The 16233-nt window shown below is 60.7% G+C and overlaps 1 protein-coding gene across 1 annotated transcript in view; it reads right to left on the bottom strand.

The window, feature by feature from the left end:
- HADH (hydroxyacyl-CoA dehydrogenase) overlaps positions 1-11764 on the bottom strand; it is a gene marked incomplete at its 5' end in the record, with an annotated part of 12679 nt that extends 915 nt beyond the window's left edge. Inside the window, 5 exon segments of the mRNA XM_014593149.1 lie at positions 3697-3769; positions 5286-5375; positions 8291-8417; positions 9870-10027; positions 11636-11764. Of these exon segments, the coding sequence (XP_014448635.1) occupies positions 3697-3769; positions 5286-5375; positions 8291-8417; positions 9870-10027; positions 11636-11764 (577 nt within the window).
- Positions 11765-16233: the final 4469 nt, after the last annotated feature.

The following is a 16233-nucleotide window of genomic DNA, read 5'->3' as shown; positions in this document are numbered from 1 at the left end:
GTGGCGCCTCCCCCCGGGCGGAGAGACGGAGCAGGGGGGCCGCGGGGTGAGCCTGCCCCACGGACAGACGGAGCAGGAGAGCTATGGGGTGAGCCTGCCCCACGGGCTGCACCCTCACTTGCCCGGTCTTGCCCTGTCCCTCTCTGGTGGGCGCACCCGCCCTCCTGCACATTACATGAAGCACTGCCACGTGTGTTCAGGCGTGTGCTGCGTGGGGACCAACACGAGGGCCGACATGGGGCTGCCGTGCAGTCATACCCTGAACCTCTGTCCTTGGGCCACAGAGGCCTCCGCAGAGGGCAGCCCGGCCCTTCTCTGAGGTCGGAGACCGTGGCGTTGTGTGGGAAGGACCTCCCGGAGCTGTCCCAGAGCCTGGTGAAGGAGGCAGGTATGCAAGGCAGACTTGGGAGGCCCAGGAGCTCGGGGTGCAGAGCTTGCCCGGCCGGCTCCAGGCTCGAGGAGCGGCTTGGCAGACGCCTGGGGAGGCCTGGCTCAAACACAGCACATGAACACGGAGTAATGCTGAAGGATTAGGGTGGGCAAGTGGCCAAAATCCCAGTGGGCGACTTCTCATGGGTGACGTTCGCACAGGACTGGTCAGAACTGGAGGCCCCTGAGAAATCACAGTTGGGCGTGGGCAGGGGAGGAACCCCGCACACCACTTCGGACCCGCAGTTCCCAAACTGCTTCGGGTCAAGGCCGTCTCTGCGATCTGCCACTCTCCACACAGCACTCATACTGAACTGCGCGTCAACCTTAGTAGGCTGGGGGACGCCTCTCCTCCAGGGGACAGCCCCTAATCTAGGTTGGATGACAAAGGCTTCCTCCTGAACCCCCAGTCTGCACCAAGCCTAGGACCAGCCCAGGGGCCTCTGCAGCTCTCGGGCACCACCTGTTGGCCGGTCTCGGCATTAGTAGCAGAGGATGCGCCCAGCAACAGGGAGGCCGGCTCCTCTTACTGGGCGGTGCCTGCTCTAGGCAGGCGCTGGGTGTGACCCTGAGGACCCTCAAGGCCGGGGAAGAGAGCGCGCACTAAGAGGGCTACACGTGCCAGGCCTGGGGGAGAAGTGGAGAGTGGCGGGTGACCGGGTGGAAGGCCACCGTGCGGTCAGGGCAGACTGCATCCAGCCTGCAGAGCCCAGGCTCCAGGGGCCTTGTGGAGGAGCAGGGCATGTGGTGATAACGGCTGGGCAGGGGTGAGGAGACAGGGACCAGGGCTGAAACAGGGCAGGTCGTCACAGTCACTGATGTGTGGTGACAGGGGACAGCATGTGCAGGACCCTGCAGTACCCTGGGACAGGCCCAAGGGCAAGCTCTCCTGGAACGGGCCGCAGATAAGAGCGGGCGCCTGTGAGCAGTGGCCTCTGTCGCGCACGGCCCGTCCAGCCTGTGTGCGCAGGACAAGGGCAAGGCCTGGCCCTGAGAGGGCAGGCCACATCCAGCCAGGAGGCAGAGAGCCGCGGGGGGAGCTGCAGCAGCCAGGACACGGGAGGCAGGCACGCCGCCCCCAGGCCGCCACGACCAGCCGGCTGACGGGGACCCTGTGCTCTGACAGCCATGCCCCTCCTCCAGTCCCCACAGTGTGCGGCAACCTGTGTGCAGGGCACCCCAGGCACACCCAGCGTGTGCACAGAAACACCCTCCCAAATGAGCAGGTGGGCACACCCCAGGCAGGCCAGGTGCGAGCAGGCAGATGCAGCCCCAGGGCCGCGGCTCCCCGACAGCACAATGCAAGGACCTGGTCTCAGTAAGTCGGTGAGACCATGGCAAAGGGGCCTGGGGAGGGCCTTCCTTTGCTGCCCGGAGCCTCCTGGCAAGGCCACTGATGGGAAGCGGGCAGGCAGGTCTCCCACCTGGACAGCGCCCAGCTTCTCAGTTCCAGAGCGGAACTGATGGGGCCAGGTGCCCTGTCCACTGCTCCGTGGGTTGGGGTGGGGGGGCCAGTGCAGGGAGGACAGTGCTGCTGAGTGTGACCGAGGTGCCCACAGACCCCCAACTGGCCATTGCGGCAGCTCCCTTGTGGGCAGAGGATCTGCTGGCAGGCCCTGAAAAGGCTGTGGACAGAGGCCAGGGCCGGCCCCCAAGGGCTGCTGAGGACACTCCCAAAAGCACATGGTGTGCAAGTCACCAGGCCCTCCTGGCCCCCGTGGGAGCCCAGTGACAGGGTGGGGTGCTGAGAGGGCCCTGGTCAGGAAGAGACACAGCTGGTGGGGCAGGAGCTTCACAGCCAGACTCTCCCTGCGTGGACGCATCAAAGGGACAGTGGTTGCAGCAAGAAAGGCCCCTCCAAGGGGTGGCCGCCCCCAGGTACCTTCTCCGACATCATCACACCCCATCGTACTGCACTAGGAAAACCACTGCCTTGCAGGGCAAACCATTCACGGCTCTTTGAGGTGTAATTAGGCATATTTGTTGATAGATAAACACAGGAGTGTTGGTTTGATCTTGGAGCAATTGCTTCCATAAACCGCAGAGAAAAGTTTTAATATTTAAAGCAGATTTTGAGGAAGCGAATGTGCTTTCATCTCTTGGGAAGAGCTGTGTAAGTGTTTTGTTTCCAAAATGACATTCTCAGGAGTTAGAGTTTATGAATGGAGTAATTGAAAACAATTATCCTTGCTTTCTCCCCCACCCCATCAGACTTGTTCGCCTTTGAGGTAGACTCACTCCTACCCTTCCAGATTCGGGGAGCAGCCTCCTGCTCCCCCATACAGCTCTGGACCACATCCAAATCCACATTTCCATGACAAGGAAAAGCACTGCACGTCAGTCAAGGACTGGGGCAATTTTTCAGAACTTCCTTAAGGTTAAAAACAACACATCTCTGAGACCAGAGAGGGGTGTGGTGGTTAGGGCACTGGACTCCCATAGGGCTGACTGCAGTTTGAGTCCCAGACCTGGCAGCTTGCTCTCTCCCTCTCTGGTAAGCACACATGCCCTATACCAAATTGAAAAAATTATAATAAAAAATAAGGCTATAAAAATCAGTGCATCACAGCGCCAGTTAAGACAGCACAGGGCCACTAGAAATCACCCCGTTATAGGCCAGCCCAGCACAGCAGTTAAGGCAGTGCACCAGAACAGGCCCCGCACGGCCCCAGGTCTAATCCTAGCCCTGGCAGCCCGAACGCAATGGCGCACGTGCATCTGTGCCCTGAACCCCGACAAGCTGGCGAAATGGAAAAGAAGGACTGCCATGGCCACGCCTCGAGGGCTACTTGCTCTCTGGTGCACGTTTACGCCTCTAGCGACTGAAGAATTATTTTTTTTTAAAGAGAGAAACCACCCTATTATATACCAGCTTTTTCACTTCCCATCACCTGTCATACTGTGTTCGAGCCTTAAAGGATTTTAAAGTTCCCCTAGCTTAGTGATTTTTATAACATTATTTTTTTTTTCAGCAATAAAGATTTTAGCCCAAAGCAGAGGTCCAAGATAGAAATGTGGGGTGGCCTTGCTCTGGCTGGGGCTTGAAGCACAGGTTGGGGGGTGTTGGCTCCTAGAGCTACTTCTCGCAGGCCTCACGGGGAGCCCAGGGGCCCTGGGAACACGTGGATACCACACAAAGGTACAGGGCCAGGGAGGGGCTGAGCTCAGCGGCCGGGTGTGGAGCTGGCCCTGCTCTGCAGCCGGCCTGCTACCCACGCTGGGACAGACGGAGACATGGCGGGCTCCCCTCCCCAGCCAGCACAGTACCTCGCTCGTACAACCGTATGGCTTCCAGGAGGTAGGGCACCAGGAGGCGGTTCACGATGAACCCGGGAGTGTCCTGGACGGGAGAGAGAGTGGACATCCAGTCAGGGATGAGACCTTTTAAAATCCAAAGGATTTAAAACACAACTAAACAGGGCCGGGTGATGGCATGGTGGTTAAAGCACTGTACTCCAATACGGCTGACTCCGTGCTCCGAGTTCCGGACCTGGCGGCTTGAAAATCACACCGGGCACACGTGTGTGTGCCCGGAATCCCAAGAGGAGAAGGGAGGAGAAGGGACTACGGCATGGATATGCCCCTGGGGGGTGAATCCTCACTTTCCCTCTGTCTCTCCAGTGAGCGCATGCAACCTATGGCAAAAATCTAAAAATAAAAAACAACCTAAACAAACACAGAATGGGTGTTAAAACTGAGACTGTCTGCTGACCACACCCCCCAGGGCCGGGTCGGCACCCACAGGGCTGTCCTCTTAGCATTGAGGTCCGCACTGCCAAGTGGCTTATTCAGGTGACTTGTGCGTTAGTAAAACACTGAGTTCAAACCCGAGAATACTTTAGGAAGCAGAAGCATGCCGTGAGAAGAGCCACCATGGTATAAAATATCATGATTTTAAAAAAAACAGACGACTGGCCCAGCTTCGGGGCTCACCTCCACGCACGCAGGGCCCCGTGAGGACCTGCAGAGCATGCCGAGCGCGGCCCCCGGGGCACCAGGCTCTAGAGCAATGGCGGACGGAGGCGACAGCAGCGAGCAGGCGGCGGGGGACCGCCGGGCGTGCTGCACGCGGGAGGGCGCTGGGAGCTGGCGGGGCAAAGGCCGTGTAGTGCCTCCCGCTCAGCCGGGCTTCTCACTGAAGGGTAAACCAAACGGAGACAGACACAGCGGACGCCCCGGGAACAGCTTCCGGTGTTCCTCCGGGCAGCACAGTCCCTCACTGCCCTCGCCGTCTGCCACGTCCTTTCCAAGCAAAGCCTGGCCTCCTGACAGGCAGGCCCGTGTTCCCAGGCGCACCTGGCCTGCGAGGTCTCCGGCTCCAGCCGCCCGAGGCAGCCAAGCCGTCTGTGAAATGCAGCCGCTTGTCCAGAGAAAAGCCAGAGCCTGGGAGCCGGTGCAAGTGGCCTCGAGTGGCCCAGAGCCTGGCTCCTGCCTCCAGACTCCACAGAGGGACAGTGCAGACACGACACACGGACAGGCCTCGCTCAGCACTGCCCGCCGTGCGCATAGTTCTCGCTTGCTCTTCTCAATTTGCCAGAGGGCATGTGTGCTCCCCAGAGACAGAGAGCAAGTGAGAGGGAAAGTGAGAAAGTCTCCCATGGGATGCCACTGTCCTCCATCTCTCCCACCCTTCGCGGTCTGGGGCACGAACAGGCACCCAGTGTGCTGCTTAAGCCACCAGGTCCAGGACGCGAATGCGCCGTCAGCCGAGAGGGCTCTCCTGTCTTCACCTCAGCAGGGCTGGCCCTCTCACATCACTAAAGCGTCTTCCAGGAGTAGGTCCGAGGTCACGAGTGTTTTCCACTCAACTGTGCGGGAACCGGGGACCGACTCCTTCCCAAGCCCCTGCACTCTACCTTGCAGGAGACAGGGTGCTTCCCCAGGGCCTTGCTGAAGTCCAGCAGAGATTCGAACGTCTTCTGGCTGGTCATGGGCGTTTTAATGACCTGGAAACGCACAGAGTCAGGGACAGATGTCAGCAAACCATGTCGGCCGAGTGGTTCGAGGAAGCGCTGATCACGAGGGCCCACACGTGCTGCAAGTAAGCCGTGTTTCTAAACAGCAGGTGGGTCCTCGGCCACAGGAGAAGTGCCTCCCAAATGCCCATCGGAGGGCGACAGGATCAAGACTCACGAACACACGAGCAGACTTTGTGACTGTGACAGTCCTGGCTTCAAATCCCAATTGCCGCTCAGTGGCTAGGTGACCCCGGCACGTTTCTCAAAATTGAAATGACACTGAAATCACTCCGACCACCTCCTGGTGCTGAGGTGGGAACAGAGCGGGATCAGAGGGTAGAACCCCTGAGACAGGAAGTGCTCTGCAGCCTCTGTCTCCCTTAGGTGCCACAGCTGCTGTGAACCCCTGCTGGGCACCAGCAGGAGTGAGAGTGAGGGGAAGGAGCCCAGGAAAACAGATTACCCGTCACTGCCTCCCGGGCTCCTAGAGGGTTCCTTATGCCCACCCTGCCCGGCACCCCCAGGGCCGACGGCCTCGCTCCTGACAGATCATCCTCCAGGGAAGGCCTTCTTTTCATTTCTTTTCTTTTCTTGAGAGAGATTTTTGCTTTAGGGTGTGTGTGTGTTCAGCAAAGAGACAGAAAGGGAGAAATCGGCCCCCAGGGAGATGTTCCCACTGCAACCCCTTTTCTTCCATCCTCCTCTCGGGACTTGGGACATGCACGCGCATGTGCACCCAGCTTGAATTTTAAGCTGCCATGTCTGGGACTCGAACTGCAGTCGGGGTGGGAGTCCACCACTGTAACCATTACGCCATCTGCTGGTCCCGGGAAGGCCTTCATTTACCCAGACTCTGCCCATGCCTGGGGCTGGGCAGCCACTGCCACACACACGGCCTCCGTGACATCGGCTGGATGCACGCACAGGTGTGACAGCGATGCCGCTGACATCTATGGAGGATGGTGGCAAGTTTCCACCGACAGTGCGCCTGCATGGTCAGCCTTCATGGCAGCAAGAGAACTCGCCTCTAGGAGTGAAGTTTCGGGAAGTGGAGAGACTCAGGTGAATTTAAACTAGTATTACATGCACACACTTCTCTAAGTCTGAATGCGCGCACGCGTGCGTGTGTGCGTGCGTGTGTATAATTTGAATGGCGGTAAAAACCTTGGAACATGGATCAAGCCATGGCATGTTAATAGGTGTGGCTTCTGGGCCAGAGCCCCCATGTGGTCCTGGGTAATGGCCTCCCTCTTCTCTGAAATAGGGGTCACATCACTTATCCCCTGCCCCCAACAATCCCAGGTAGAGGTGGATACTGTCAGAGACGTGTCCTTGAAAAGGAGGGTTTACGTTACGTAACCTACAGGAGTCGGCCTCCCGGCCACCACATGCCATGGCAGCCAGTGGCTCCCGGCGGGGGCCCCGCGGGCGTGGGGCCAGGCCAGCCAGTGGCTCGGAGCGGGGCCCGCGGGCAGTTGGCTGGCTGAGCGCGGATCCCACCCCCTGCTCTGTCCTACATCAGGGCGGATATGGTCTTCCTGCTCCCAGCCCCTCCCTGAGCTCCCCAACTTCTTCGAGCGCAGCCACAGGGGACAACAGAGGCTGGACAATGCACGGGACACACACTTCCGCAGGCTGGCTCACAGCCCTGGCTGGAGAGAAAACGAGGCCACGTGGTGTCGTTACGATTTATCTGCGTGGACAGCAGAGGACACGGGAGGAGCAGTGTGTCGGGGAGCTGTCAGTGAGGACAACAGGCCCGGTACAGGCTCCAGAGAGGCCGCCAGGCCCTCGAGAGATGCTGACTCCATGCCCTACACTTCACACGGCCTCAGAACAAACGCAGCTTTAATAGCAGCTGATCCCCAAGCCCTGTAATTAGCCCCTGTGAAGGCAGGCTGCCACACTCCAGAGGCCCGGCCTGCACTGCAGACGCGTGGCCCACACTGCAGACACACGGCCCACACGGCCCACACTGCAGATGCACGGTCCACACTGCAGACACACGGTCCACACTGCAAACGCACGGCCCACACCGCAAAAGCACAGTCTACACTACAAAAGCACAGTCCACACTGCAGACGCACAGCCCACACTGTAGACGCACAGCCCACACTGTAGACGCACGGTCCACACTGCAGACACACGGCCCACACTGCAGACACACGGTCCACACTGCAAACGCACGGCCCACACCGCAAAAGCACAGTCTAAACTACAAAAGCACAGTCCACACTGCAGACGCACAGCCCACACTGTAGATGCACAGTCCACACTGCAGACGCCACAGCCCACACTGCAGACACACGGCCCACCCAGCCCACACTGCAAATGCACGGTCCACACTGCAGACATGCGGTTCATAGCGGCCCCACCTTCCTCCCCAGTCTCCAAGCAGACACACAGCCCTCCGGGCCCCCCCACATCCTACACATCCCGGGGTGGTCAGGAGGGTCAAGGCTGTCGGGGAGCTTCTGATAGCTGTCATCACAGCACACAGGAGAGGGTCTCATCTAGGGTCAACCCTGAGGCTGCCACGCGGGGTCACAGTTCACCCAGGACAGCGGGCAAAGCAGCAGGGCGGTCTGCGCAGCATGGAGCCAACTGACCCCGGAGAAGGTACAAGCATCTGCTGTTCTCCCGCTGGGCTCACACGGGGCCAGGGCCTTGGTGCTCAGCCGGCCTCTCGGCACGGCCCGCCCAGCAGCTCCGCCACTAACACAGCTGAGGACCTCCAGGGGCACTGGCCAGGACGCAGGGAGCAGCACAGGCCTCCCGGTACAGGTGACCCCCAACTCTGGAAAGATGACAGTGTGCAGGGACAGCTCCCTGCCCGTGGAGCCCTCCTGCACAAGCCTACCCCGGGGCGGCCGTGCACGGAGCCAGGTCGAGACCCCACTGACCTCCACGAGCTTCATCAGCGGCACCGGGTTGAAGAAGTGGAGGCCCCCAAACCGGTCCTGCCTGGTGGTGGCGTTGGCGATGCTGGTGATCTGCAGTGAGGACGTGTTGCTGGCAAAGATGGTGTGCCTGCAGGAGGGATGGGCGTGAGCACGGGCGATGGCGCTCACCGCCCGGCGTGCAGTCCTGACCCTGCGGACGCTCGGGCACCGCAGAGAGTGACCTCAGTACACTTGGGAACTGTAAATTAAGCAAGACGCCTACTCTTAAGGGGCTCCTAATCTTCATCTACTCTTAATTTCAGGGACCGATTTCTCTCCTGTCTGTTCATGGGAGCTCACTGTCACGGAGTGTGTGAAGAGGCAGCGGTGGCGGCCAACTGGTCAACCACTTCACCAGCTCTGGGTGCACGATGAAATTCCGAGTGACCAAAGGCTGGTGAAGGAAAGACGCCCACGCTTCTATCAGCCGAGGACCGGAGGCCAACACCTGCATCCTCCAGGAGGAATGCAGACCCGGTCCCTCTGAGTGCAGAGCTGGACTTCCCCATCAGCGGGAGTTACAGTGAGAACAGAAAAGCAGCTCAGGGCAGGGGCAGCTGGAGGGTCACGCAGGTGGACGCAGGGATGGGGGATCGCAGACATGAGGAGTCTGGGCAACAGAGTCCGCGTGCAAATCTCCTTAGTGAGCACTACTGTCTCCTTCTATGTGGACGAAACATGCATGTATTAGTTTTAAAAAATCCCTACTGTCTGGAACAAATCTAACTTTTTAGGACCACAGGCAGACATGCGGTGTCTGTCTCCAGCCACCGCCCGCTCCCCGGGCTCCCCAGAGGTACCCCATGACAGCACCTGGCTCTGCCTTTCAGTCCCACAGAGCAGGGCGGAGTGTGGCCAAGAAGCCATGAGGACAGCGAGAGCCAGGGCAGGTGGCTCGTCACCCACGGCCAGGGGTCAGACACTGCGGATGCTCCACCGCAAGGCAAGGTGGGACACGTGCAGCAGAAGCCTGGGGACTCCCACAGCCACCCGGCTTGGTTCCCTGCAGGCCGAGGTGTGGGAGGCCCCCTCTGCCACCCCTGCCAGGAGAGAAGTCACGCCCTTTTAACACTTGCAAGTGATTCGCTGAGCCCAGCTAAAGCTCTGAGGAGGTGAGCGTGGGGGAACGTGGCGTAGACAGAGAGGATCCCCTTCACACACCACCCGACTGCTCCACTAAAGAAGGGGCCACCGCAAGCCCACCCTGAGGTTCTCCAGGAGACATTAAGGACAGGCCCGGGCCTCCCACTCTTGGCATGGGAAGGCCCCTGAATAGATGGGCCTGTTCCCGGGTCGATGCTTCATTTCACCATGGGGCTCCCACCTGCACGTGGGGACAAGAACCCACTCAGGCGGCCCGAGCCGCAGGAGCTGCTGGGAGCAGGGAGACAGAGAGCAGTGGGGAGGCACGGGCGTGTCTGGGAATGCTGAGGGGCAGTGAGGGGTGGACGGGCACCCAGAGTCCCCAGCAGGGCAGGCAGGCTGGAGGGCCACTACGCCGGGGTGAGGGCCGGGGCACCCGGCAGACGCCCACACATACTCAGCGGCGAACTTGTCCAGCCTCCCAAAGAGCTCGTTCTTGACGGCCGGGCTCTCGACGACGGCCTCCACCACCAGGTCCGTGCTGTGGACAGCGGCCGCGGCGTCTGTGCTGGTGGCAATGTTGCTCAGGGTCTTCTCCACGAAGTCCGCGCCGGCCTAGAGCAGCGGAAGGGCGGGCTGGAGGCTCAGGACCACGCTGCATGACACGCCACCATGCTAAGCAAGAGCTGGGGGACACCCTGTGCCCAGACGCCACCCGCAGGCACTCGAGCCTCCTAGGGATGGACCCGCCTGCGGCTCAGGGGCCTCTGGGTGCCGGGGCGGGAGCCGGCCTGTGCACAGGGCCTCAGAGAGATGGCAGTCCGGCCGTTACTGAACTGCTCGGGACACCGGTGCGACCATGGGCTGTCCTCGGCGTGTCCACACCCTGTACTGCCCTCCAGAAAAGGGCCGAAGCAAGCTCAGCACACCACCGGTCTCACGGGGTGCCCACCACGCCTGGAGGCAGTGAGGAAGACGGAGCGGGGGCCGGGTGGCCACGCAGCTGCCACGTGCCCTCGCCCGCTGTAGCCCACCACCACGCTTTCCTCTCCCAGGCCAGGTTTCCACAGTGGACCCGGCTAGGGCGGAACCAGACAGTGCCTATCGTGAGAGTCTGTGCGCCGGGTCCAACAGCCAGTCAGAGGGCACCATGGTCGCCAGGGAGTGAGTAGCGAGGCCTAGCTGCCCACGGACGAACAACGAGAGGGCCTGGCCCGCATTCCGCCGGTCACATCAGAAAAGGGGGACGAAAGCAACGGTGCGGCTCTTTGCCTTGCCCCAGCAGCCCTAGGGCGCACATGGCAACACGGGCAGCATGAGAGCAGGGAGGGGTCTCCTTTCCCTCTGCTCGCTCTGAGTCCGGGCGTCCGTCCCACAGGGCACGTCTGTACCCAGGTGTTCGCAGCCACTGCGGCCTGTAGCCACACAGCACGTCAACCTGCAAGTGGAAACGCCACCCCTCACCTGGTGGCGACCCTGGCAGAGGAGAGACACCAAGACCCAGACCCCGAGCAGCCTCCAGGGGGGAGCCGCGGAGCAGTGAGCCTCAGCGTGTGGCCGGAGCTCAGCAGCTCAGCTCGCCGAAAAGGTCAGTTGGAGGTTTGCAGGGCAAACAGGACAGGCGGGTTCAGGCCACCTCCAGCCTAGCCCAGGGTTCCTCTAATCCCACCTGCTGAGACCCTCATGGGGGCACCCTGCACATGGGCCCCGTGATTAAGAACACAGGGACAGGTGAAGAGGGGCTCAACTTGCCCATGATAGTTACTCTCTGACGTCACTGAGAGGGTAAGCCACCCCTCAGCCCTCCGGGTTTTAGGAGATTAGACATCAGGAAAGGCCCAAACGGGAGCAGGCCCCAGAGCACAGCGGTCGGAGTAGCCCAACTGCACAGACCAGCTGAGGTTGGCCTCCCAGCTCCAGTAGCTGGAAAATCACACGGGGTGTGTGTGCACGCACACGCATGAGTGTGCACGCCCACATCCCTATGGGACAGAGATGAAGAAGGGCTTCTGGCACAAACGTGTCCCACTGGGGTGCTCTCTCCCTCTCTGTCCTTCCTGGAGTTTAACGTGTGCTCTCTGGCAAAGACGGCAAGCGAGCTATGGAGAATGAGCTCGGCCCAGCATTCCCCCTGCAGTGGTGACAGAAAGCCAAGGCCGGAAACCCAGCCCAGGCGTGAGGCCATCGGAGGACTGGGCAGAAGGATGACAGGGGCAGAAGTACCTTAGGGTTCTCTGCAAACTTCTTCTTTGCCACCTTCCTTAGGCTTTCTTCGATTCCCTTTTTGGCCTTTGCCAGAATATCTTCGGTCTGGTCCACCATCACCACCGTGTGGCCGGTGGCCGCGGCGACCTAGTACAGAGAGGAGAGTGGTGTCGTACAAGAGCGGCCACGGTTCCAGCTCGGCCCGCACCCCGCTCCGCCACTTGGATGCTGGCGACCCGAGAGGCCCAGGTGCAGCCCCAGCTCTGTTCCGCCCCCCCACCCTGGAACACACCGCCTTCTCCGACAGCCTTCTGAGGCCATGCAGTGTCCCCACCATGGCAGGCCACAGCACAGTGGGGCTCAGTCAGGGTTCCCAAGGCCCCACCAGAAATCCCTCCCCTGGGCGGCTCCCAACACTGTGCTGCCAGAGACAGGAGCTGGCCACGCGTGGTTCCTCAGCGAGCTGGCCGCGATTCCGGGCACCCACACCCGGGCCGCCATTCCTCTTCCTTCAGGCTGGAGCACCAGTGCTGCTGGGCCCCTGGCCCTTCTCTTCAGACACCCCACGGCCAGCAGGTGGGACTTTTTTTTAGGTTCTTGTCATAGGACATGTGCGCTCATTGGACAGAGACACAGAGGGAAAGTCACCCCAGGGGCATGGCCACATCTCCTCCTGGAACTGTGGGCATGCACACACGCACCTGGCATGGCCACACCTCCTGGAACTGTGGGCATGTACACACGCACCTGGCATGATTTTCAAGCTGCCAGGCCCAGGACTTGAACTGTCAGCCATGTAGGAGTCCAGTATCGCAACTACCACGCCACCTGCTGGCCTACATGTGCACCTTTTAAACTCTGATACTGGTGGCAGGAGACTCCTGTTCTGACATAAGCCAAGGGCCATCAGCGACGAGGCTTCCAAGCAAGCAAAGTCTCTCGCAATGGGCAAGCGTGGCATGAGCACCACCCCCCAGGCAAGCTTGACCCAGAGAGTGACGCAAGGGCACACAAGGCCAGCTGGGTTCAGTCACACTCCGTGACAGGCAAGCCTTGTTCTATCACCGTCTGCCAACAGCTTTGGCAAGGACCACGGAGTAGGCAGTGTGACTAAAATTAGGCCATCAGGCCACCTTCAGGAATGAGGTCGACCCGGAAGCGAGGGGACACACATGGCCGAGGACAATCAGAAGTGAGGGAGAGCCCAGTGCCACGGAGATGCCCACTGGGTCCAAGGAGCACCTCGCAGGACTGGCTGGAGCGGGGTGCAGCAGTGGCAAGTGGCAGAGGCCAGCCTGCAGGACAAGCCTGCCCTGAGAACACCCGGCACCCGTGAAAGCTATCCCGCGTCACCGTTCTGACATGTGAGTTCCGAGGCCAGGCAACGAGCACTCACGGCAGAAGACCAGGGAGGGACAGAGGCTGAAGAGGCAAACCCACAGGGAAAGTGGCCCCAGGCCCTAAACGGGGACAGTGGCGCAGCTGCAGGGCCGAGGCTCTGCTCAACAACCTGAGGTGAGAAAGTGTGCGCACGCTTGGGAGCCCGAGGACAGATGGAGCCAGGCCTGGGGCGCCATCACAGCGGTGCCTGCTGGCCAGGTGGCCGCCCCCGGGCTCTGGAGCCTGCTACACCCAGAAAGGCCCAACGCCACGCCTCCCCGACGCCATGCCTCCCCCGGTGTGCACAAGCATGGCCGTGTGACTGCACAGGGTTGAGAAGGTGCCAGGCGGGGGCTCAGGACAAGCTTGCTGGAGGCTCCCGGGAGACGCTTCATGCCACGCTGCCCCATGCCTGGGCACGAGCATGTTCCCACTCACTGGAAGGTCCCGCAAACTCTGCCCAGACCCCGACCTGCCTGCCTTCCCCGCTGCTGTGCTGCCCTGGGTTCTGTCACCTGAGCTGCAGCGGCGAGCACCCAGCCCAGGACGAGTAAGGACGCAGGAGCCTGCCACCCTTCCAGAGAGCCCTGGGACCTGGCAGGAGGGCAGGGCAGGCGCCGGCACTGACACCAAGGTGGAGACTCAAGTGCAGGGCACCCTGGGGGTACAGCTGTCGGTGTTGGTCCAGGTGGGGTGCTGGCTGCCAGGCTGAGCAAGCAGGGGCTGAGGGGACCTCCCTCAGTGCTTCGGCTCCTCCCACAGCCTCCTCTCTGGAATGGCTTCTGCCCTACTTACCCTCCAGAACAGGCCAAACAGGCTTCCTGGGGTTCCCGCCCACTCCCTGGCTCCCATCCCAGCTCCCCACGTCCCCTCCCCAGGCTTTCTATGGGCTGCACTGCAGGGGCGGGATGGGGGAGCCTCCAGCACATCTGGGTCAGCTTGGAGCCAGATGAGGGAGCAGGACAGGGAAAGCCAGAAGGGCAGCACCGAGAACACGAGCTAGCACGTGTGCATACACACACACACATACATGCACATGCACACACACATGCCAGGCTCCATCTCCACGTCAAACTACAGCATGGAAGGCTGCCAGCCCCAGGTCTCCATGGTGGGGAGAAGTCACGCAGCACAGCCGAGGGGTCCTGCCAGCCTGCAGGTCCCCGAAGGCGGACAGATGTCCCACAGCACACGCTGACCTAGCAGGTGGGGTGTGGTGGCGAGGGAGGCAGGTGACACCCGGCACCGTTTCTAGAAACCCGCCTGCAGCTGCCGCGTCCGGCTGGCCCTCCGATCTGCACAGGCAAGCCCCAGGCAGGAGGCGAGGCAGCCCTGAGAGGAAGCCCTTGCACACCAAAGGCAATACACAGCCATAAACACCCCCACCTTCAGCCGGGATAAGCCATGACCAAGAAGCATGCACCTAAACGCCGACTCTCTCCCCCTACCGGACACCCCCACGGGGTGGAAGGCCCAGCCAATGCGTCATTGCCCTCCTCTGCTCTGAAAGGCCACATCGCAGACGACATGCAGCAGACCCGGCTGCAATGTCCCCGAGACAGCGAGGCCGTTTGAAAAGCACGCTGGAGAACAAGTGCAGGCGTGGGTCGCCACGTCGGGGTGACGGTGCCTGGAAGACAGCGCTTTACTTCCCCACCTCACCCAGAAGACACGGGGTGCGAAGAGGGCCCAGACTAGGAGAGAGGGACACCCCCGGCCTTCCCAGACCTCCTCCCTGGCCACCGTCCTGCCCTGCACAGCCCCTCAGCCCCTCCTCTGCCCAAAGAGCCAGCGTCTCTGGGAACGGCGGCACCTGCTCTCGCCCACCCACGTGCATGGGCCCTTCTACAACCTTAGGTCCGCGGACCTGGCGTTTCTGGTCCCTGGGAAGGCAGTAAGGAACTGTCTGTGCTAAGTGGTCACCTCGAGCTGTTAAAAAAGTCCTCCCACACGAGCTCTTCTGTCCTAGGGACGCTCCCAGTTAGATATTCCACAGAGACAGAGAGGACACTCCTGCATAAACCCCATGTGGCGGTGGTTAGGTGTGCCTGGAGAAAACACAGGCAAAGAAGAGAAAACGCAACTCTCCTTGGAAAGTTTCCACGCCAGGCTGGACTGGGAGGCAGGGGACAATTTATGAGAGAGCACAACTTTAATGACGTTAAGCAGAGGTAGTGGCTTTTTTCTTTTCCATAGGGTGGTGGACAGACGGTGAGAAAGAAACTAAGAAATCATCCCCCAGGGGATGGCCATGCCTCAATCCCTTCTCCTCCATTCTCCTGGAATTGGGGGCACGCACACACACCTGGCATGATTTTCAAGCCGCTGGGTCCAGGACTTGAATCGCAGTCAGCCATGTGGGAGTCCAGCACCTTAACCACCATGCCACTGCTGGCCCCCATCTAAAGCTTCTTAAAGCTTGCTCACACTCCTCTCAGGCCATCACAGCCCAACCTTCCTCTGCCCTCACTGAGCTCTGGCCTCCAGGCCCACCCGGGTGCCCCTCCCTGCACCCGTCAGAGCACGCACACATGGCCACCTCCGGCCAGGGCTGCCTATTCCAGCTGTGAGCTCCTTCTTTTTCACCTTAAAGTCTCCTTCCATCCCTTCCTTCCTTCACTCCTTCCTTGAATTACTCCTAGTGGCTGCTGGGGCTTCGTCTCTCCATGACAGACATGGTCATTCACAGCGGGGTGTGATTGCTCCTCTGGAGCAAAGCCCAGAGACGTTCAGTGATTCGGCCCCTCGCAGCTCCGGGTCCGTGCTGGTCTGGACCTGAGACCAGAACAAGAAGGGCCGTGCCTTCCTGGGAGCGGTGCGGCTGTGCTGGAGCACAGGCGGCTGGACGGGGGCCTTTGGCTAGCCCGGCTGAGAACCGCAGAGATTAGATAATGCCTTAGAGGCCGGCCTGGGGGCTGAGCAGGCAGCAAGCTGAACGGCGGGGCTCACCGTGGCTCAGATCCACGTGCTGGCTTGAAAACACACCAGTGTGTGGCGCAGGCCTCGTCTCGCCGACATGGAGGGCAGGGACAGGGGTCGCAGCTGATCTGACCCTGTTGAAGGTATCACTCTCTCTTGTGCACACACACACCCTCTCATGAACCAAACATAAGATAAACACGCTTTAAAAAGTGCTCTCTGTGGGAACCAGCAGTTAGCGTAATGGCTATGTCGCTGGACTCCCACGTAGTCGACCGTGGTTCGTGTCCCGGACCCGGTGGCTTAAAACTCACGCC

This window comes from Tupaia chinensis, unplaced genomic scaffold (assembly GCF_000334495.1).
Source record: "Tupaia chinensis unplaced genomic scaffold, TupChi_1.0 Scaffold139767_1, whole genome shotgun sequence".
Taxonomy (NCBI): Eukaryota; Metazoa; Chordata; class Mammalia; order Scandentia; family Tupaiidae; genus Tupaia; species Tupaia belangeri.
This window is presented reverse-complemented; position numbering and strand designations above follow the sequence as displayed.